At 39.5% G+C, this 22,022-nt stretch overlaps 4 protein-coding genes and 1 pseudogene across 4 annotated transcripts; all 5 read right to left on the minus strand.

The window, feature by feature from the left end:
* Positions 1–1,265: 1,265 nt before the first annotated feature.
* LOC118116796 (C-type lectin domain family 4 member M) lies at positions 1,266–21,472 on the minus strand. The gene is made up of 7 exons (XM_035168667.2): positions 21,428–21,472; positions 3,260–3,374; positions 2,930–3,046; positions 2,209–2,460; positions 1,959–2,122; positions 1,652–1,788; positions 1,266–1,499 (listed from the first exon to the last, which is right to left on the minus strand). The coding sequence occupies exons 2-7, from the start codon at positions 3,372–3,374 to the stop codon at positions 1,349–1,351; spliced, it is 936 nt and encodes a 311-aa protein (XP_035024558.1). The 5' UTR covers positions 21,428–21,472; the 3' UTR covers positions 1,266–1,348.
* LOC118116791 (C-type lectin domain family 4 member M-like) lies at positions 6,531–8,670 on the minus strand. The gene is made up of 6 exons (XM_035168663.2): positions 8,508–8,670; positions 8,177–8,293; positions 7,454–7,705; positions 7,204–7,367; positions 6,905–7,041; positions 6,531–6,752 (listed from the first exon to the last, which is right to left on the minus strand). The coding sequence occupies exons 1-6, from the start codon at positions 8,620–8,622 to the stop codon at positions 6,602–6,604; spliced, it is 936 nt and encodes a 311-aa protein (XP_035024554.1). The 5' UTR covers positions 8,623–8,670; the 3' UTR covers positions 6,531–6,601.
* Positions 6,531–17,829, minus strand: LOC118116798 (annotated as a pseudogene).
* LOC118116797 (CD209 antigen-like) lies at positions 10,260–12,548 on the minus strand. The gene is made up of 6 exons (XM_035168668.2): positions 12,391–12,548; positions 12,061–12,177; positions 11,340–11,591; positions 11,090–11,253; positions 10,791–10,927; positions 10,260–10,638 (listed from the first exon to the last, which is right to left on the minus strand). Exons 1-6 carry the CDS (start codon positions 12,503–12,505, stop codon positions 10,488–10,490), a joined length of 936 nt encoding a protein of 311 aa, XP_035024559.2. The 5' UTR covers positions 12,506–12,548; the 3' UTR covers positions 10,260–10,487.
* On the minus strand, positions 19,325–21,474 carry LOC118116792 (C-type lectin domain family 4 member M-like). Its single transcript, XM_035168664.2, has 6 exons — positions 21,313–21,474; positions 20,983–21,099; positions 20,266–20,517; positions 20,016–20,179; positions 19,711–19,847; positions 19,325–19,558 (listed from the first exon to the last, which is right to left on the minus strand). The coding sequence occupies exons 1-6, from the start codon at positions 21,425–21,427 to the stop codon at positions 19,408–19,410; spliced, it is 936 nt and encodes a 311-aa protein (XP_035024555.2). The 5' UTR covers positions 21,428–21,474; the 3' UTR covers positions 19,325–19,407.
* Between the last annotated feature and the right edge of the window lie 548 nt (positions 21,475–22,022).

The raw sequence follows: 22,022 nt of genomic DNA on the forward strand, positions 1-22,022 counted from the left end.
AAAAACCCTCTGCACAGATGGTTGGTGAAAGATGGCTGAATTTTTAATCGGTGCTTAGAGTGGTGAATAAAATGACTTACTTGGTGAGCCTCAGTTGTTCTCACTTGAATATATGAGTTTATTACAACATAGATCTGTCGACAGAGGAGATTCTTGGTCCAATGTTACTGCCAACAGGCAAACGAGAAACCTTCTGTCTCAAGGTTCATCTCATCCCAATGCCAGAGACAGGATGGTAACTCCCAGCACAAAACATAAACCACCCTAATCTAATGCATTCCAATTCCTTTACGTTTCTCATGCACAATATTAAAGATATCAAAAAATTCCCCGACACTAGAGCACCACTCATTTATCGTATGGCCAATAAAAATCTGATGTGAGCATTTCAACGGCACATTGGTATCACTGTTTGGTAAAAATATAATCTTACAGAATAAACAATGCAGAAAACATGAACATTCATTTTTACATGTTATGTTTATTTTCTTAATTCAAATTCTACATATTTGGCTTTATTTGTGTTTTCTTTTTATTTATGATAGGCTATATATCATAAAGATGTCAAATATCAAGTCTCAATTACATTTCTTTGTCATAAGGGAGTCAATGGTTGTTTGTCTCTGTATGTGGTACACTGGTGACCTACACGTTGCAGTATAGACGGGCAAAAATGTAGACATTTAGAAATAATGACGCAACTCAGCTACCAGTGTTGAAGACAAAACGTTCCAAAACACTTACGTTCAGTAACAGTTCCAACTCATCATCATCAGTCCGAGAAAAGAAATCCTCTCTATCAATGAATGGTCACTAGCGTGTGTTTTTAGGTGTGTTAGTATGATTGGAGATTATTACTGATACGGAGCTAAAATGCTGATGTGGATGTAAATTGAAACAATAACATATTGGTGTGGATGTAGCCTATGTGGTTGTTATCATGTCTGTGGAATTTCAAGATTAATTTAACAACTTACTGTTAGATAACTCTCCACATGCCGCTCTGCAAGAACTATATTTAATAATATCCCACATCATATGACATGTGGGAGGATATTGTCCTGATAAACTTTTAAACTTGTGACCAGATCTGTATAGTGGTAACACAGGTGTACATAGATAAAGTAAAGATTTTATTTATTACAGTAAAATAAGTAACTTACATTTTATAGTTCATTTCTTAACTCAGGTGTGTATTTCAAAACCTTTCTTGCTATTTTGTATTCTCAACAAAATATTGACGCGACAATAAAAGGAACAATTTGGAAGATGTGTGAAGGTCTTTAAGGTGCAGTTAGTTGTTCTTTCAAACAATTACACTTGAATTAAACCTTTTAAAAAAGTTACATTAACTCATATCATGTGGTTCCATTTCACAAATCCATTTCAGGTACTCATTGCATGGAGCGTCGTTCCAGGCCTTAAAGGGGTTGTCCCTGGGATACGTAGCTCCACAATCCTCATTGTACTTATTGTTGGGCTCGTCGTCGTTCCAGTATCTGAAACAAATGACGGGTTATTGAGCCGTAATATCTGCTCACTTTGTATTCAAACACATTAGTGATCATTTATTCATTTTAAGTTGTATAAATATGTAAATGTGCTCTCACAACCATTTCTAACACTGAAAATCATAATATTCAACTCTTACGACTCAGTCAGTCTTCTTCCATCCGGCCATTTCCAAGTGTTCTCCTCATCCACATCGCTCAGTCCGAACCAGAATCCATTCTCGGATATGGATCTCCAGGGATCATTATGACTATTTATCAATTTAGTTATAGACACCTGACAACACCGGTGATACACACATACACACACATTAATTTATTTTGTTTAGACCCATACAACACAGTGCTGTTTTACTGACCAAAAAAAAAGAAAATATAAAGTGTAGTAAAAATTATTATTGCAAACATGGAAATGCAGGTTTCGTCTGACTACATGTTGAATCTTACGGTTTTTTCTGGGGTGTCTATCACTGCCAAGTCGCCTCCCAACTTCTGGCAGAACTGTCTGGCGTCTTTCCACGATCTTTGTTTAAGGGTTACAGAGAAAGGAAAGTAGTAACACCTAAGGTGCAGGAACGTCCATCCCGCGTTGCAGTGTCTGCAACCCATGCCTGGAAATGACAACATGTTGTGTTATGTAAGTTGCAAATAATCAGGGATTTGATAAACTGATAAATAAATACAGAAAAGCTCTCACTGAATAGTGGTATGATGGATTTCAACTCTGAGACTTCATCTTCAATTCTGTGAATCTGCTTCTCGTAGTCTTTGGATCTTTTGGTCTGATGTTCAAGCTCCCACTTGATTTGCTGCTGCTCACCGAGTTCTCTGTCCAGCTGCTTCTTGGCATCGATCCTTTCTTGGATCGCAGCATTGTAACCATCCTGCAGTTTGGCCACCTCACTCTGGATGTCTTTTATTGTTTGCTGCCCACCAGTGAGTTGGTTGTCTGGAGGTGGTGAGGACATAACGTTACAGAGGTTTTAGTTGAAAAGAATTATAATCATCTTCTTACCACTTATACTGGCCTGCTGTGCAGTATGAATGAAAAAGGTGATCAGGCATTTTTTTTCTAAATAAATTGAATCATCAAACTTCATTCTCATCTCTTCATGCTTGATGTCTGTATTTGAAGTTCAAGCTTCAAACAAGTCATAAGTAACCAGGATTTATTTCGGCCAACAACTGTAAGAAGACACTGAACAAAATCAGCATTCAGCAGTATATAAGTAAGATATTCAGTTTCCTCTGAGCTGAGGTTTGTTCCCTCAACTCCTGAGGAAAATATCTGGCTGCAAAATAATGCATGTTCACCAGCTGTAGTCACTGTCTGACTACAGCTGGTGAACAGGAGTATTTGGTGTGTTGGTGCTGTTTCCTGCTGCAGATTGAAACAAAGTCGATGAGAGGTGACTTACAATAGACTCCCAGGCCAATGTCAATGGCCAGGAGAATGACAGCCATCACTGCCAGGATCACTGTGAGCAGCCTGTAAGGATTCTGACTGGATTCATGCCTCGACATGGACATGGACACTACACAGAGGATTGGTGGATCAAGATCAGACATATGCAGACAGATGACTAAGGTGAGGACTTTATCACTTACTGACAAAATAAGGACACATAAAGAATGACATAGAAATGAGTGCAGTACTGGGTTTCCAGCCCTATTTTACCTCTATGGCACTAATATCACAGGTTCTTGTTGATGCACCAAGATGTTAGTTCATTTTTCATTTACTCTACCTTGCTGTTTGTCTTGGCTTGAGTAGAGAGGGTTCTCATCTGTGCCGGAGTCATCTTCACAAATCAGTTTGTCAAATGTGGCAACAAAAGAGCTTGAATTTCCTTCGTCCGCCATTTTGACGAAGAGAAGAGAAGAGATGAAAACGGATTGTTTTTTCCCCCGGAGAGATTATTTGTCAGGACATTGCCCTGTGTGTGTGTGTGTGTGTGTGTGTGTGTGTGTGTGTGTGTGTGTGTGTGTGTGTGTGTGTGTGTGTGTGTGTGTGTGGTGTGTGTGTGTGTGTGTGTGCGCGCGCAACATTACAAACAGAAAATTAAGTTCATTTGTTAAATATTTACAGGGAGTGCAGACAATTTGAGAAGCTGTGTCTACCTGACCTGATCTGAGTTTTTGAGACATTAATCTTAATCATTTTGTTTAACAGAGTCACATATGAATCATTTCACTCACCATTAGTCACCAGAAATAACTCATCAGCTACTTTATTCTTCATAGTTTCACCTGGTTTCTCAGTTCTGGGTATGAACTTCCAGGGAAGCAAAAAGTTCATGAAATGTTACCATGAGCCAGTGTGTACAAGTCTTTCTATGGTTGTGAGGACCACTTCTGGTTTAAAACTAGATGATGAAGAAAAACCCTCTGCACAGATGGTTGGTGAAAGACGGCTGAATTTTTAATCGGTGCTCAGAGTGGTGAATAAAATTATTTACTTGGTGAGCCTCAGTTGTTCTCACTTGAATATATGAGTTTATTACAACATAGATCTGTCGACAGAGGAGATTCTTGGTCCAATGTTACTGCCAACAGGCAAACGAGAAACCTTCTGTCTCAAGGTTCATCTCATCCCAATGCCAGAGACAGGATGGTAACTCCCAGCACAAAACATAAACCACCCTAATCTAATGCATTCCAATTCCTTTACGTTTCTCATGCACAATATTAAAGATATCAAAAACTTCCCAGACACTAGAGCACCACTCATTTATCGTATGGCCAATAAAAATCTGATGTGAGTATTTCAACGGCACATTGGTATCACTGTTTGGTAAAAATATAATCTTACAGAATAAACAATGCAGAAAACATGAACATTCATTTTTACATGTTATGTCTATTTTCTTAATTCAAATTCTATATATTTGGCTTTATTTGTGTTTTCTTTTTATTTATGATGGGCTATATATAATAAAGATGTCAAATATCAAGTCTCAATTACATTTCTTTGTCATAAGGGAGTCAATGGTTGTTTGTCTCTGTATGTGGTACACTGGTGACCTACACGTTGCAGTATAGATGGGCAAAAATGTAGACATTTAGAAATGATGACGCAACTCAGCTACCAGTGGTGAAGACAAAACGTTACAAAACACTTACGTTCAGTAACAGTTCCAACTCATCATCATCAGTCCGAGAAAAGAAATCCTCTCTATCAATGAATGGTCACTAGCGTGTGTTTTTAGGTGTGTTAGTATGATTGGAGATTATTACTGATACGGAGCTAAAATGCTGATGTGGATGTAAATTAAAACAATAACATATTAGTGTGGATGTAGCCTATGTGGTTTTTATCATGTCTGTGGAATTTCAAGATTAATTTAACAACTTACTGTTGGGCCATGGTTCTTTGTGAAACCACACTTCGGCCTACATGTTCAGTCAAAGCCTGAAGCCGCATGTTCCTCCAAGACTCAGTCTCCCAGGGGCCATCAAAAACCAGAGCAAGGAACTCAGTCTCCCAGGGGGCATCAGAGGTGTGACCCCCAGGGACACAGGTTTCAACTCCCATTGGTCACTCTGGACCCCATGACCTGTGAGGTCACCGGGCCAATATAAAGCCAGGTTTCCCCCTCCTCTGTCTCTTTCTACACTCCCTCAACGGAGAGAAGGCTGTCGAGCCTCTTCCTGCCTCTTCCTACGATCCTTCCACAGGAGGGAAGGCTGTTGAGCCTCTTCTCCAGCTCACATCTTAGCTTCCCATCCAACTCTTCGAGAGGAGCACAAAGGTGCAGCTTCCAGCTCATCTCACCAAGGAAACCTCCTCGCCCTCCAAGCTCTACCAACCCTTCAAGCAGCGACTCGATGTCCTGCTTGAAAACTTCAACCAGCAACTGAGCTACACAGCTCAACAGAAACCAGCAAGACGACACAAAACTGCGAACTGCACAGCAACTTCTTTTCCCTTTCCGCGTACGGGTAACACAACTGGGCTTAATAATTATACTAGGCTAAGCAAGACTGTTTATTCGATTCTGTGTGATGTTTATAAGTTTGATTTGTGGTGTTGTGATACTTTGGGTACAAGTTATTGAGAAAGTAATGTTAGTCTGTTATGCTCTTCACAGTCTTTCGTTGCATCCAATCTAGTAACTTTCTCTAATTTGGCACACACACAGACACACGCATAACTCTTCACCTCATTAGCTCTACAGGTCGTAAACATTCCAATAGGTGGGGGAAGGGTGTTATCTCTTTGGCCAGCCACCATCTTGAAAGCACGCTGACTCACACAGGCACACACACATGTATACACACATACCTATCTTTGTTTAGCAATTAGACCGTTAGTAATTTGTGTTTTTATACTTTATTATATTCATAATAAATGTTTTCTTTCACAAATGTTTTTCATTAATGTTGCATAAGTGAATTTTGCCAACCTCTACACTGTCAAGAACTCCATATCCTTCAACTTAGCTAACTATCTATATGGTCATTTTGGTTATAGTTATTAATTTAATTGTTAATCAGAGTTCCAAATTTGTAGTTAGAACCTTTATGAGACTTAATTCAATAAATTGGCTATCTTTTCCCTTCCTTTGAAGGGTGGTGCCCCGAGGTAACTTTAATCAATTAAAGTTATTATTTAATATTAATAATAAAACATTAATATTTAATATTTTATTTTGATAACCAAATTTATTGAATGCCGAAAGGCACACCATTTTATGGTATCACGTTTAATGCATTATGGCACAACATTACTGTTAGATAACTCTCCACATGCCGCTCTGCAAGAACTATATTTAATAATATCCCACATCATATGACATGTGGGAGGATATTGTCCTGATAATCTTTTAAACTTGTGCCCAGATCTGTATAGTGGTAACACACGTGTACATAGATAAAGTAAAGATTTTATTTATTACAGTAAAATAAGTATCTTACATTTTATAGTTCATTTCTTAACTCAGGTGTGTATTTCATAACCTCTCTTGCTATTTTGTATTCTCAACAAAATATTGATGCGACAATAAAAGGAACAATTTGGAAGATGTGTGAAGGTCTTTAAGGTGCAGTTAGTTGTTCTTTCAAACAATTACACTTGAAAAAAAGTTACATTAACTCATGTCATGTGGTTCCATTTCACAAATCCATTTCAGGTTGTAATTGCATGGAGCGTCGTTCCAGGCCTTAAAGGGGTTGTCCCTGGGATACGTAGCTCCACAATCCTCATTGTATTGATCGTTGGGCTCGCCTTCGTTCCAGTATCTGAAACAAATGACGGGTTATTGAGCCATAATATCTGCTCACTTTGTATTCAAACACATTATTGATTATTTATTCATTTTAAGTTGTATAAATATGTAAATGTGCTCTCACAACCATTTCTAACACTGAAAATGACAATATTCAACACTTACGACTCAGCCAGTATTCTTCCATCCGGCCATTTCCAAGTGTTCTCCTCATCCACATCGCTCAGTCCGAACCAGAAGCCATTCTCGGATATGGATCTCGAGGGATCAGTATGACTATTTATCAATTTAGTTAATGACACCTGACAACGATACACACATACACACACATTAATTTATTTTATTTAGACCCATACAACACAGTGCTGTTTTACTGACCAAAAAAAGAAAATATAAAGTGTAGTAAAAATTATTATTGCAAACATGGAAATGCAGGTTTCGTCCGACTAAATGTCGAATCTTACGGTTTTTTCTGAGGTGTCTATCACTGCCAAGTCGCCTCCCAACTTCTTGCAGAACTGTCTGGCGTCATTCCACGATCTTTGTTTAAGGGTTACAGAGAAAGGAAAGTAGTAACACCTAAGGTGCAGGAACGTCCATCCCGGGTTACAGTGTCTGCAACCCATGCCTGGAAATGACAACATGGTGTGTTATGTAAGTCGCAAATAATCAGGGATTTGATAAATTGATAAATAAATACAGAAAAGCTCTCACTGAGTAGGGGTATGATGGATTTCAATTCTGAGATTTCATCTTCAATTCTGTGAATCTGCTTCTCGTAGTCTTTGGATCTTTTGGTCTGATGTTCAAGCTCCCACTTGAGTCGCTGCTGCTCACCGAGTTCTCTGTCCAGCTGCTTCTTGGCATCGATCCTTTCTTGGATCGCAGCATTGTAACCATCCTGCAGTTTGGCCACCTCACTGTGGATGTCTTTTATTGTTTGCTGCCCACCAGTGAGTTGGTTGTCTGGAGGTGGTGAGGACATAACGTTACAGAGGTTTTAGTTGAAAAGAATTATAATCATCTTCTTACCACTTATACTGGCCTGCTGTGCAGTATGAATGAAAAGGTGATCGGGCATTTTTTTCAAAATAGATTGAATCATCAAACTTCATTCTCATCTCTTCATGCTTGATGTCTGTATTTGAAGTTCAAGCTTCAAACAAGTCATAAGTAACCAGGATTTATTTCGGCCAACAACTGTAAGAAGACACTGAACAAAATCAGCATTCAGCAGTATATAAGTAAGATATTCAGTTTCCTCTGAGCTGAGGTTTGTTCTCCCTCAACTCCTGAGGAAAATATCTGGCTGCAAAATACTGCATGTTCACCAGCTGTAGTCACTGTCTGACTACAGCTGGTGAACAGGGAGTATTTTGGTGTGTTGGTGCTGTTTCCTGCTGCAGATTGAAACAAAGTCGATGAGAGGTGACTTACAATAGACTCCCAGGCCAATGTCAATGGCCAGGAGAATGACAGCCATCACTGCCAGGATCACTGTGAGCAGCCTGTAAGGATTCTGACTGGATTCATGCCTCGGCATGGACATGGACACTACACAGAGGATTGGTGGATCAAGATCAGACATATGCAGACAGATGACTAAGGTGAAGGACTTTATCACTTACTGACAAAATAAGGACACATAAAGAATGACATAGAAATGAGTGCAGTACTGGGTTTCCAGCCCTATTTTACCTCTATGGCACTAATATCACAGGTTCTTGTTGATGCACCAAGATGTTAGTTCATTTTTCATTTACTCTACCTTGCTGTTTGTCTTGGCTTGAGTAGAGAGGGTTCTCATCTGTGCCGGAGTCATCTTCACAAATCAGTTTGTCAAATGTGGCAACAAAAGAGCTTGAATTTCCTTCGTATGCCATTTTGACGAAGAGAAGAGAAGAGATGAAAACAGTCTGACAGGGATTTTGTTTTCCGGAGAGATTATTTGTCAGGACATTGCCCTGTGTGTGTGTGGTGTGTGTGTGTGTGTGTGTGTGTGTGTGTGTGTGTGTGTGTGTGTGTGTGTGTGTGTGTGTGTGTGTGTGTGTGCGTGTGTGTGTTCGCGCAACATTACAAACAGAAGATGAAGTTCATTTGTTAAATATTTACAGAGAGTGCAGACAATTTGAGAAGCTGTGTCTACCTGACCTGATCTGAGTTTTTGAGACATTAATCTTAATCCTTTTGTTTAACAGAGTCACATATGAATCATTTCACTTACCATTAGTCACCAGAAATAACTCATCAGCTACTTTATTCTTCATAGTTTCACCTGGTTTCTCAGTTCTGGGTATGAACTTCCAGGGAAGCAAAAAGTTCATGAAATGTTACCACGAGCCAGTGTGTACAAGTCTTTCTATGGTTGTGAGGACCACTTCTGGTTTAAAACTAGATGATGAAGAAAAACCCTCTGCACAGATGGTTGGTGAAAGACGGCTGAATTTTTAATCGGTGCTCAGAGTGGTGAATAAAATGACTTACTTGGTGAGCCTCAGTTGTTCTCACTTGAATATATGAGTTTATTACAACATAGATCTGTCGACAGAGGAGATTCTTGGTCCAATGTTACTGCCAACAGGCAAACGAGAAACCTTCTGTCTCAAGGTCCATCTCATCCCAATGCCAGAGACAGGATGGTAACTCCCAGCACAAAACATAAACCACCCTAATCTAATGCATTCCAATTCCTTTACGTTTCTCATGCACAATATTAAAGATATCAAAAAATTCCCCGACACTAGAGCACCACTCATTTATCATATGGCCAAAAATCTGATGTGAGCATTTCAACGGCACATTGGTATCACTGTTTGGTAAAATATAATCTTACAGAATAAACAATGCAGAAAACATGAACATTCATTTTTACATGTTATGTTTATTTTCTTAATTCAAATTCTACATATTTGGCTTTATTTGTGTTTTCTTTTTATTTATGATAGGCTATATATCATAAAGATGTCAAATATCAAGTCTCAATTACATTTCTTTGTCATAAGGGAGTCAATGGTTGTTTGTCTCTGTATGTGGTACACTGGTGACCTACACGTTGCAGTATAGACGGGCAAAAATGTAGACATTTAGAAATAATGACGCAACTCAGCTACCAGTGGTGAAGACAAAACGTTACAAAACACTTACGTTCAGTAACAGTTCCAACTCATCATCATCAGTCCGAGAAAAGAAATCCTCTGTTTCAATGAATGGTCACTAGCGTGTGTTTTTAGGTGTGTTAGTATGATTGGAGATTATTACTGATACGGAGCTAAAATGCTGATGTGGATGTAAATTAAAACAATAACATATTAGTGTGGATGTAGCCTATGTGGTTTTTATCATGTCTGTGGCATTTCAAGATTAATTGAACAACTTACTGTTAGATAACTCTCCACATGCCGCTCTGCAAGAACTATATTTAATAATATCACACATCATATGACATGTGGGAGGATATTGTCCTGATAATCTTTTAAACTTGTGCCCAGATCTGTATAGTGGTAACACACGTGTACATAGATAAAGTAAAGATTTTATTTATTACAGTAAAATAAGTAACTTACATTTTATAGTTCATTTCTTAACTCAGGTGTGTATTTCAAAACCTCTCTTGCTATTTTGTATTCTCAACAAAATGTTGACGCGACAATAAAAGGAACAATTTGGAAGATGTGTGAAGGTCTTTAAGGTGCAGTTAGTTGTTCTTTCAAACAATTACACTTGAATTAAACCTTGAAAAAAAGTTACATTAACTCATGTCATGTGGTTCCATTTCACAAATCCATTTCAGGTAGTTATTGCATTGAGCGTCGTTCCAGGCCTTAAAGGGGTTGTCCCTGGGATACGTAGCTCCACAATCCTCATTGCGGTGATCGTTGGGCTCGCCGTCGTTCCAGTATCTGAAACAAATGACGGGTTATTGAGCCGTAATATCTGCTCACTTTGTATTCAAACACATTAGTGATCATTTATTCATTTTAAGTTGTATAAATATCTAAATGTGCTCTCACAACTATTTCTAACACTGAAAATGACAATATTCAACTCTTACGACTCAGTCAGTCTTCTTCCATCCAGCCATTTCCAAGTGTTCTCCTCTTCCACATCGCTCAGTCCGATCCAGAAGCCACCCTGGTATATTGATCTCGCGGGATCATGATGACTTTTTATCAATTTAGTTAATGACTCCTGACAACGATACACACATACACACACATTAATTTATTTTATTTAGACCCATACAACACAGTGCTGTTTTACTGACCAAAAAAAGAAAATATAAAGTGGAGTAAAAATTATTATTGCAAACATGGAAATGCAGGTTTCATCCGACTAAATGTCGAATCTTACGGTTTTTTCTGAGGTGTCTATCACTGCCAAGTCGCCTCCCAACTTCTGGCAGAACTGTCTGGCGTCTTTCCACGGTCTTCTTTTAGGGAGGTCATAGAAAGGAATGTAGTAACACCTAAGGTGCAGGAACGTCCATCTCGGGTTACAGTGTCTGCAACTCATGCCTGGAAATGACAACATGGTGTGTTATGTAAGTTGCAAATAATCAGGGATTTGATAAACTGATAAATAAATACAGAAAAGCTCTCACTGAGTAGGGGTATGATGGATTTCAACTCTGAGATTTCATCTTGAATTCTGTGAATCTGATTCTCGTAGTCTTTGGAACTTTTGGTCTGATGTTCAAGATCCCACTTGAGTCGCTGCTGCTCACCGAGTTCTCTGTCCAGCTGCTTCTTGGCATCGATCCTTTTTTGGATCGCAGCATTGTAACCATCCTGCAGTTTGGCCAACTCACTGTCGATGTCTTTTATTGTTTGCTGCCCACCAGTGAGTTGGTTGTCTGGAGGTGGTGAGGACATAAGGTTACAGAGGTTTTAGTTGAAAAGAATTATAATCATCTTCTTACCACTTATACTGGCCTGCTGTGCAGTATGAATGAAAAGGTGATCAGGCATTTTTTTTCTGAATAGATTGAATCATCAAACATCATTCTCATCTCTTCATGCTTGATGTCTGTATTTGAAGTTCAAGCTTCAAACAAGTCATAAGTAACCAGGATTTATTTCGGCCAACAACTGTAAGAAAACACTGAACAAAATCAGCATTCAGCAGTATATAAGTAAGATATTCAGTTTCCTCTGAGCTGTGGTTTGTTCTCCCTCAACTCCTGAGGAAAATATCTGGCTGCAAATACGATGTTCACCAGCTGTAGTCACTGTCTGACTACAGCTGGTGAACAGGGAGTATTTTGGTGTGTTGGTGCTGTTTCCTGCTGCAGATTGAAACAAAGTCGATGAGAGGTGACTTACAATAGACTCCCAGGCCAATGTCAATGGCCAGGAGAATGACAGCCATCACTGCCAGGATCACTGTGAGCAGCCTGTAAGGATTCTGACTGGATTCATGCCTCGGCATGGACATGGACACTACACAGAGGATTGGTGGATCAAGATCAGACATATGCAGACAGATGACTAAGGTGAGGACTTTATCACTTACTGACAAAATAAGGACACATAAAGAATGACATAGAAATGAGTGCAGTACTGGGTTTCCAGCCCTATTTTACCTCTATGGCACTAATATCACAGGTTCTTGTTGATGCACCAAGATGTTAGTTCATTTTTCATTTACTCTACCTTGCTGTTTGTCCTTGCTTGAGTAGAGAGGGTTCTCATCTGTGCCGGAGTCATCTTCACAAATCAGTTTGTCAAATGTGGCAACAAAAAAGCTTGAATTTCCTTCGTCCGCCATTTTGACGAAGAGAAGAGAAGAGATGAAAACAGTCTGACAGGGATTTTTTTTCCCCGGAGAGATTATTTGTCAGGACATTGCCCTGTGTGTGTGTGTGTGTGTGTGTGTGTGTGTGTGTGTGTGTGTGTGTGTGTGTGTGTGTGTGTGTGTGTGTGTGTGTGTGTGTGTCTTTGTGTGTGTGTTCACAACATTACAAACAGAAGATGAAGTTCATTTGTTAAATATTTACAGAGAGTGCAGACAATTTAAGAAGCTGTGTCTCCCTGACCTGATCTGAGTTTTGAGACATTAATCTTAATCCTTTTGTTTAACAGAGTCACATATGAATCATTTCACTTACCATTAGTCACCAGAAATAACTCATCAGCTGCTTTATTCTTCATAGTTTCACCTGGTTTCTCAGTTCTGGGTATGAACTTCCAGGGAAGCAAAAGTTCATGAAATGTTACCATGAGCCAGTGTGTACAAGTCTTTCTATGGTTGTGAGGACCACTTCTGGTTTAAAACTAGATGATGAAGAAAAACCTCTGCACAGATGGTTGGTGGTGGAAAGACGGCTGAATTTTTAATCGGTGCTCAGAGTGGTGAATAAAATGACTTACTTGGTGAGCCTCAGTTGTTCTCACTTGAATATATGAGTTTATTACAACATAGATCTGTCGACAGAGGAGATTCTTGGTCTAATGTTACTGCCAACAGGCAAACGAGAAACCTTCTGTCTCAAGGTCCATCTCATCCCAATGCCAGAGACAGGATGGTAACTCCCAGCACAAAACATAAACCACCCTAATCTAATGCATTCCAATTCCTTTACGTTTCTCATGCACAATATTAAAAATATCAAAAAATTCCCCGACACTAGAGCACCACTCATTTATCATATGGCCAATAAAAATCTGATGTGAGTATTTCAACGGCACATTGGTATCACTGTTTGGTAAAAATATAATCTTACAGAATGAACAATGCAGAAAAGATGAACATTCATTTTTACATGTTATGTTTATTTTCTTAATTCAAATTCTATATATTTGGCTTTATTTGTGTTTTCTTTTTATTTGTGATGGGCTATATATCATAAAGATGTCAAATATCAAGTCTCAATTACATTTCTTTGTCATAAGGGAGTCAATGGTTGTTTGTCTCTGTATGTGGTACACTGGTGACCTACACGTTGCAGTATAGACGGGCAAAAATGTAGACATTTAGAAATGATGACGCAACTCAGCTACCAGTGGTGAAGACAAAACGTTACAAAACACTTATGTTCAGTAACAGTTCCAACTCATCATCATCAGTCCGAGAAAAGAAATCCTCTGTTTCAATGAATGGTCACTAGCGTGTGTTTTTAGGTGTGTTAGTATGATTGGAGATTATTACTGATACGGAGCTAAAATGCTGATGTGGATGTAAATTGAAACAATAACATATTAGTGTGGATGTAGCCTATGTGGTTTTTATCATGTCTGTGGCATTTCAAGATTAATTTAACAACTTACTGTTAGATAACTCTCCACATGCCGCTCTGCAAGAACTATATTTAATAATATCCCACATCATATGACATGTGGGAGGATATTGTCCTGATAAACTTTTAAACTTGTGCCCAGATCTGTATAGTGGTAACATACGTGTACATAGATAAAGTAAAGATTTTATTTATTACAGTAAAATAAGTATCTTACATTTTATAGTTCATTTCTTAACTCAGGTGTGTATTTCATAACCTCTCTTGCTATTTTGTATTCTCAACAAAATATTGACGCGACAATAAAAGGAACAATTTGGAAGATGTGTGAAGGTCTTTAAGGTACAGTTAGTTGTTCTTTCAAACAATTACACTTGAATTAAACCTTTTAAAAAAGTTACATTAACTTATGTCATGTGGTTCCATTTCACAAATCCATTTCAGGTAGTTATTGCATGGAGCGTCGTTCCAGGCCTTAAAGGGGTTGTTCCTGGGATACGTAGCTCCACAATCCTCATTGCGGTGATCGTTGGGCTCGCCGTCGTTCCAGTATCTGAAACAAATGACGGGTTATTGAGCCGTAATATCTGCTCACTTTGTATTCAAACACATTAGTGATCATTTATTCATTTTAAGTTGTATAAATATGTAAATGTGCTCTCACAACCATTTCTAACACTGAAAATCACGTTATTCAACTCTTACGACTCAGCCAGTCTTCTTCCATCCAGCCATTTCCAAGTGTTCTCCTCATCCACATCGCTCAGTCCGATCCAGAAGCCACCCCCGGTTGTGAATCTCGTGGGATCATGATGACTATTTATCAATTTAGTTATGGACACCTGACAACACCGGTGATACACACATACACACACATTAAAGGGGACATAGCATGCAAATTCCACTTTGTTAGTGCTTCTACAGGTTAATGTGGGTATCTGGCATGTCTACCAACACAAAAACTCTGGGAAAAAAACACTCGCACGTTTTGTTATGGTTCCTCTAAGTCAGAAACGTCATGCTTGAGCGACTCAATTGAGCTTCCTGGGTTTTGTGTCGTAACAAGGAACTGGAAGTCTCCCTACATGGTCTTGGCCCACCCCCCGTCATGCCGTGTTTACACCGGATGCTGCGAGGCTGCGAGGCAGCGCAGCGCCGTTCCCAAGCACGCAGCCGCCTGGCTGTTCACACGGGACGAGCATTTCTCCGCTGGTCAGCCCGCGATTCACTCACATGTGGCATTTGTCTGGATCGTTGGGACTGGGAGGCTGCAGCAGTTGCTCGGGCGCGACCGCTCGCTCTCCCATGCGTGAGCTGGAATTTGTGTCAGCGCCACACAGCCAACAGTGTGGAAGACTTCCGCAGTGTTCAGCGCTACTGTACCACTGTCACACCCCCCCCCACTGTTACGGGGTACACCGGACGCGGAAGCGCAGCTGCGAGGCAGCGCAGCGCCGTTCTCAAGCGCAGCCGCCTGGCTGTTCACGGGACGTGCATTTCTCCGCTGGTCAGCCCCATAGACTGTATATATAAGGTCAGCCCGCGATTCTGCTTTCTCCGCTTGTTGTTGTACCCGTTGAATGTCGGGGTTCGAGGGTAAATGATGTTCATAGCTCCCACCCCTCTCTCTTCTCTCTGTCTGTCTGCTTGTGTGCTTGTAGTGATGGGAGGGGGACATTAATTATTTGATTGGGAAAATTAAAACTCCAGGACAACAGAAGGGGAATACAAAGTATGGGATGCATATTTGATAATTTATATCATATAAAATATGTAATTTATATCGTTTAAAATCATGGGGGAGAGGGGGGAGGGGGGAGCTGGCTCATTAGCATTTAAAGGAACAGGCACTCAAAACAGGTCACTCGGTGGAGGGCTGTTTTATACAGGGTAAAAAGGGTGCTGTTTTAAATGATCCTTGTGGTATTTTGACCAAAGTATGTTACAGACATTTCATTAAGACCCCAAGGAATCATATCAACTTGTGGTAAAATGGGCATGCTATGTCCCCTTTAATTTATTTTATTTAGACCCATACAACACAGTGCTGTTTTACTGCCCAAAAAAAGAAAATATAAAGTGTAGTAAAAATTATTATTGCAAACATGGAAATGCAGGTTTCGTCTGACTACATGTTGAATCTTACGGTTTTTTCTGGGGTGTCTATCACTGCCAAGTCGCCTCCCAACTTCTTGCAGAACTGTCTGGCTTCTTTCCACGGTCTATGTGTAAGGGTTACAGAGAAAGGAAAGTAGTAACACCTAAGGTGCAGGAACGTCCATCCCGGGTTACAGTGTCTGCAACCCATGCCTGGAAATGACAACATGGTGTGTTATGTAAGTCGCAAATAATCAGGGATTTGATAAACTGATAAATAAATACAGAAAAGCTCTCACTGAATAGTGGTATGATGGATTTCAACTCTGAGATTTCATCTTGAATTCTGTGAATCTGATTCTCGTAGTCTTTGGATCTTTTGGTCTGATGTTCAAGATCCCACTTGAGTCGCTGCTGCTCACCGAGTTCTCTGTCCAGCTGCTTCTTGGCATCGATCCTTTTTTGGATCGCAGCATTGTAACCATCCTGCAGTTTGGCCACCTCACTCTGGATGTCTTTTATTGTTTGCTGCCCACCAGTGAGTTGGTTGTCTGGAGGTGGTGAGGACATAACGTTACAGAGGTTTTAGTTGAAAAGAATTATAATCATCTTCTTACCACTTATACTGGCCTGCTGTGCAGTATGAATGAAAAGGTGATCAGGCATTTTTTTTCTAAATAGATTGAATCATCAAACTTCATTCTCATCTCTTCATGCTTGATGTCTGTATTTGAAGTTCAAGCTTCAAACAAGTCATAAGTAACCAGGATTTATTTCGGCCAACAACTGTAAGAAGACACTGAACAAAATCAGCATTCAGCAGTATATAAGTAAGATATTCAGTTTCCTCTGAGCTGAGGTTTGTTCTCCCTCAACTCCTGAGGAAAATATCTGGCTGCAAAATACTGCATGTTCACCAGCTGTAGTCACTGTCTGACTACAGCTGGTGAGCAGAAATGTTTGGTGTGTTAGTGCTGTTTCCTGCTGCAGATTGAAACAAAGTCGATGAGAGGTGACTTACAATAGACTCCCAGGCCAATGTCAATGGCCAGGAGAATGACAGCCATCACTGCCAGGATCACTGTGAGCAGCCTGTAAGGATTCTGACTGGATTCATGCCTCGGCATGGACATGGACACTACACAGAGGATTGGTGGATCAAGATCAGACATATGCAGACAGATGACTAAGGTGAGGACTTTATCACTTACTGACAAAATAAGGACACATAAAGAATGACATAGAAATGAGTGCAGTACTGGGTTTCCAGCCCTATTTTACCTCTATGGCACTAATATCACAGGTTCTTGTTGATGCACCAAGATGTTAGTTCATTTTCATTTACTCTACCTTGCTGTTTGTCCTTGCTTGAGTAGAGAGGTTCTCATCTGTGCCAGAGTCATCTTCACAAATCAGTTTGTCAAATGTGGCAAAAAAAGCTTGAATTTCCTTCGTCCGCCATTTTCGAAGAGAAGAGAGAGATGAAAACAGTCTGACAGGGATTTTTTTCCCGGAGAGATTATTTGTCAGGACATTGCCTGTGTGTGTGTGTGTGTGTGTGTGTGTGTGTGTGTGTGTGTGTGTGTGTGTGTGTGTTGTGTGTGTGTGTGTGTGTGTGTGTGTGTGTGTGTGTGTGTGTGTGTCTGTGTGTGTGTAACATTACAAACAGAAGATGAAGTTCATTTGTTAAATATTTACAGGGAGTGCAGACAATTTGAGAAGCTATGTCTACCTGACCTGATCTGAGTTTTTGAGACATTAATCTTAATCCTTTTGTTTAACAGAGTCACATATGAATCATTTCACTCACCATTAGTCACCAGAAATAACTCATCAGCTGCTTTATTCTTCATAGTTTCACCTGGTTTCTCAGTTCTGGGTATGAACTTCCAGGGAAGCAAAAGTTCATGAAATGTTACCATGAGCCAGTATGTACAAGTCTTTCTATGGTTGTGAGGACCACTTCTGGTTTAAAACTAGATGATGAAGAAAAACCCTCTGCACAGATGGTTGGTGAAAGATGGCTGAATTTTTAATCGGTGCTCACAGTGGTGAATAAAATTATTTACTTGGTGAGCCTCAGTTGTTCTCACTTGAATATATGAGTTTATTACAACATAGATCTGTCGACAGAGGAGATTCTTGGTCCAATGTTACTGCCAACAGGCAAACGAGAAACCTTCTGTCTCAAGGTCCATCTCATCCCAATGCCAGAGACAGGATGGTAACTCCCAGCACAAAACATAAACCACCCTAATCTAATGCATTCCAATTCCTTTACATTTCTCATGCACAATATTAAAGATATCAAAAAATTCCCAGACACTAGAGCACCACCCATTTATCGTATGGCCAATAAAAATCTGATGTGAGTATTTCAACGGCACATTGGTATCACTGTTTGGTAAAAATAAAATTTGACAGAATAAACAATGCAGAAAAGATGAACATTAATTTTTACATTTTATGTCTATTTTCTTAATTCAAATTCTATATATTTGGCTTTATTTGTGTTTTCTTTTTATTTATGATGGGCTATATATCATAAAGATGTCAAATATCAAGTCTCAATTACATTTCTTTGTCATAAGGGAGTCAATGGTTGTTTGTCTCTGTATGTGGTACACTGGTGACCTACACGTTGCAGTATAGACGGGCAAAAATGTAGACATTTAGAAATAATGACGCAACTCAGCTACCAGTGGTGAAGACAAAACGTTACAAAACACTTACGTTCAGTAACAGTTCCAACTCATCATCATCAGTCCGAGAAAAGAAATCCTCTGTTTCAATGAATGGTCACTAGCGTGTGTTTTTAGGTGTGTTAGTATGATTGGAGATTATTACTGATACGGAGCTAAAATGCTGATGTGGATGTAAATTAAAACAATAACATATTAGTGTGGATGTAGCCTATGTGGTTTTTATCATGTCTGTGGCATTTCAAGATTAATTTAACAACTTACTGTTAGATAACTCTCCACATGCCGCTCTGCAAGAACTATATTTAATAATATCCCACATCATATGACATGTGGGAGGATATTGTCCTGATAATCTTTTAAACTTGTGCCCAGATCTGTATAGTGGTAACATACGTGTACATAGATAAAGTAAAGATTTTATTTATTACAGTAAAATAAGTAACTTACATTTCATAGTTCATTTCTTAACTCAGGTGTGTATTTCAAAACCTCTCTTGCTATTTTGTATTCTCAACAAAATGTTGACGCGACAATAAAAGGAACAATTTGGAAGATGTGTGAAGGTCTTTAAGGTGCAGTTAGTTGTTCTTTCAAACAATTACACTTGAATTAAACCTTGAAAAAAAGTTACATTAACTTATGTCATGTGGTTCCATTTCACAAATCCATTTCATGTTGTCATTGCATTGAGCGTCGTTCCAGGCCTTAAAGGGGTTGTCCCTGGGATACGTAGCTCCACAATCCTCATTGTACTTATTGTTGGGCTCGTCGTCGTTCCAGTATCTGAAACAAATGACGGGTTATTGAGCCGTAATATCTGCTCACTTTGTATTCAAACACATTAGTGATCATTTATTCATTTTAAGTTGTATAAATATGTAAATGTGCTCTCACAACCATTTCTAACACTGAAAATCACGTTATTCAACTCTTACGACTCAGTCAGTCTTCTTCCATCCGGCCATTTCCAAGTGTTCTCCTCATCCACATCGCTCAGTCCGATCCAGTAGGCACCCTGGTATATTGATCTCGCGGGATCATGATGACTTTTTATCAATTTAGTTAATGACACCTGACAACACCGGTGATACACACATACACACACATTCATTTATTTTATTTAGACCCATACAACACAGTGCTGTTTTACTGCCCAAAAAAAGAAAATATAAAGTGGAGTAAAAATTATTATTGCAAACATGGAAATGCAGGTTTCGTCCGACTACATGTTGAATCTTACGGTTTTTTCTGGGGTGTCTATCACTGCCAAGTCGCCTCCCAACTTCTGGCAGAACTGTCTGGCGTCTTTCCACGGTCTTTTTTTAGGGAGGTCATAGAAAGTAATGTAGTAACACCTAAGGTGCAGGAACGTCCATCCCGGGTTACAGTGTCTGCAACTCATGCCTGGAAATGACAACATGGTGTGTTATGTAAGTTGCAAATAATCAGGGATTTGATAAACTGATAAATAAATACAGAAAAGCTCTCACTGAGTAGGGGTATGATGGATTTCAACTCTGAGATTTCATCTTGAATTCTGTGAATCTGATTCTCGTAGTCTTTGGATCTTTTGGTCTGATGTTCAAGATCCCACTTGAGTCGCTGCTGCTCACCGAGTTCTCTGTCCAGCTGCTTCTTGGCATCGATCCTTTTTTGGATCGCAGCATTGTAACCAGCCTGCAGTTTGGCCAACTCACTGTCGATGTCTTTTATTGTTTGCTGCCCACCAGTGAGTTGGTTGTCTGGAGGTGGTGAGGACATAAGGTTACAGAGGTTTTAGTTGAAAAGAATTATAATCATCTTCTTACCACTTATACTGGCCTGCTGTGCAGTATGAATGAAAAGGTGATCAGGCATTTTTTTTCTAAATAGATTGAATCATCAAACTTCATTCTCATCTCTTCATGCTTGATGTCTGTATTTGAAGTTCAAGCTTCAAACAAGTCATAAGTAACCAGGATTTATTTCGGCCAACAACTGTAAGAAGACACTGAACAAAATCAGCATTCAGCAGTATATAAGTAAGATATTCAGTTTCCTCTGAGCTGAGGTTTGTTTCCTCAACTCCTGAGGAAAATATCTGGCTGAAAATACTGCATGTTCACCAGCTGTAGTCACTCTACTGCTACAGGTGAATGAAATATTGTGTGTATGTTGGTGCTGTTTCCTGCTGCAGATTGAAACAAAGTCGATGAGAGGTGACTTACAATAGACTCCCAGGCCAATGTCAATGGCCAGGAGAATGACAGCCATCACTGCCAGGATCACTGTGAGCAGCCTGTAAGGATTCTGACTGGATTCATGCCTCGACATGGACATGGACACTACACAGAGGATTGGTGGATCAAGATCAGACATATGCAGACAGATGACTAAGGTGAAGGACTTTATCCCTTACTGACAAAATAAGGACACATAAAGAATGACATAGAAATGAGTGCAGTACTGGGTTTCCAGCCCTATTTTACCTCTATGGCACTAATATCACAGGTTCTTGTTGATGCACCAAGATGTTAGTTCATTTTCATTTACTCTACCTTGCTGTTTGTCTTGGCTTGAGTAGAGAGGGTTCTCATCTGTGCCGGAGTCATCTTCACAAATCAGTTTGTCAAATGTGGCAACAAAAGAGCTTGAATTTCCTTCGTCCGCCATTTTGACGAAGAGAAGAGAAGAGATGAAAACAGTCTGACAGGGATTTTGTTTTCCCGGAGAGATTATTTGTCAGGACATTGCCCTGTGTGTGTGTGTGTGTGTGTGTGTGTGTGTGTGTGTGTGTGTGTGTGTGTGTGTGTGTGTGTGTGTGTGTGTGTGTGTGTGTGTGTGTCTGTGTGTGTGTGTAACATTACAAACAGAAGATGAAGTTCATTTGTTAAATATTTACAGGGAGTGCAGACAGTTTGGGAAGCTGTGTCTACCTGACCTGATCTGAGTTTTTGAGACATTAATCTTAATCCTTTTGTTTAACAGAGTCACATATGAATCATTTCACTCACCATTAGTCACCAGAAATAACTCATCAGCTGCTTTATTCTTCATAGTTTCACCTGGTTTCTCAGTTCTGGGTATGAACTTCCAGGGAAGCAAAAAGTTAATGAAATGTTACCATGAGCCAGTATGTACAAGTCTTTCTATGGTTGTGAGGACCACTTCTGGTTTAAAACTAGATGATGAAGAAAAACCCTCTGCACAGATGGTTGGTGAAAGATGGCTGAATTTTGAATTCTTGAATATATGAGTCTATTACAAC

This window comes from Hippoglossus stenolepis, chromosome 10, assembly GCF_022539355.2.
Source record: "Hippoglossus stenolepis isolate QCI-W04-F060 chromosome 10, HSTE1.2, whole genome shotgun sequence".
Taxonomy (NCBI): Eukaryota; Metazoa; Chordata; class Actinopteri; order Pleuronectiformes; family Pleuronectidae; genus Hippoglossus; species Hippoglossus stenolepis.

Bases quoted from the DNA above. Each gene is read 5' to 3' on its own strand.
- LOC118116796 (XM_035168667.2), bottom strand. From the start codon at position 3,374: ATGGCGGACGAAGGAAATTCAAGCTCTTTTGTTGCCACATTTGACAAA. The intron at 3,047-3,259 runs GTAGAGTAAATG...TCCTCTGTGTAG, and splicing joins AAGCCAAGACAAACAGCAAG to TGTCCATGTCCATGTCGAGG. The intron at 2,461-2,929 runs GTAAGTCACCTC...CACCACCTCCAG, and splicing joins CATTGGCCTGGGAGTCTATT to ACAACCAACTCACTGGTGGG.
- LOC118116791 (XM_035168663.2), bottom strand. From the start codon at position 8,622: ATGGCATACGAAGGAAATTCAAGCTCTTTTGTTGCCACATTTGACAAA. The intron at 8,294-8,507 runs GTAGAGTAAATG...TCCTCTGTGTAG, and splicing joins AAGCCAAGACAAACAGCAAG to TGTCCATGTCCATGCCGAGG. The intron at 6,753-6,904 runs GTAAGTGTTGAA...CATTTGTTTCAG, and splicing joins GGAAGAATACTGGCTGAGTC to ATACTGGAACGAAGGCGAGC.
- LOC118116797 (XM_035168668.2), bottom strand. From the start codon at position 12,505: ATGGCGGACGAAGGAAATTCAAGCTTTTTTGTTGCCACATTTGACAAA. The intron at 12,178-12,390 runs GTAGAGTAAATG...TCCTCTGTGTAG, and splicing joins AAGCAAGGACAAACAGCAAG to TGTCCATGTCCATGCCGAGG. The intron at 10,928-11,089 runs GTAAGATTCGAC...TATCGTTGTCAG, and splicing joins TAGACACCTCAGAAAAAACC to GAGTCATTAACTAAATTGAT.
- LOC118116792 (XM_035168664.2), bottom strand. From the start codon at position 21,427: ATGGCGGACGAAGGAAATTCAAGCTCTTTTGTTGCCACATTTGACAAA. The intron at 20,518-20,982 runs GTAAGTCACCTC...CACCACCTCCAG, and splicing joins CATTGGCCTGGGAGTCTATT to ACAACCAACTCACTGGTGGG. The intron at 20,180-20,265 runs GTGAGAGCTTTT...TGTCATTTCCAG, and splicing joins ATCCATCATACCCCTACTCA to GCATGAGTTGCAGACACTGT.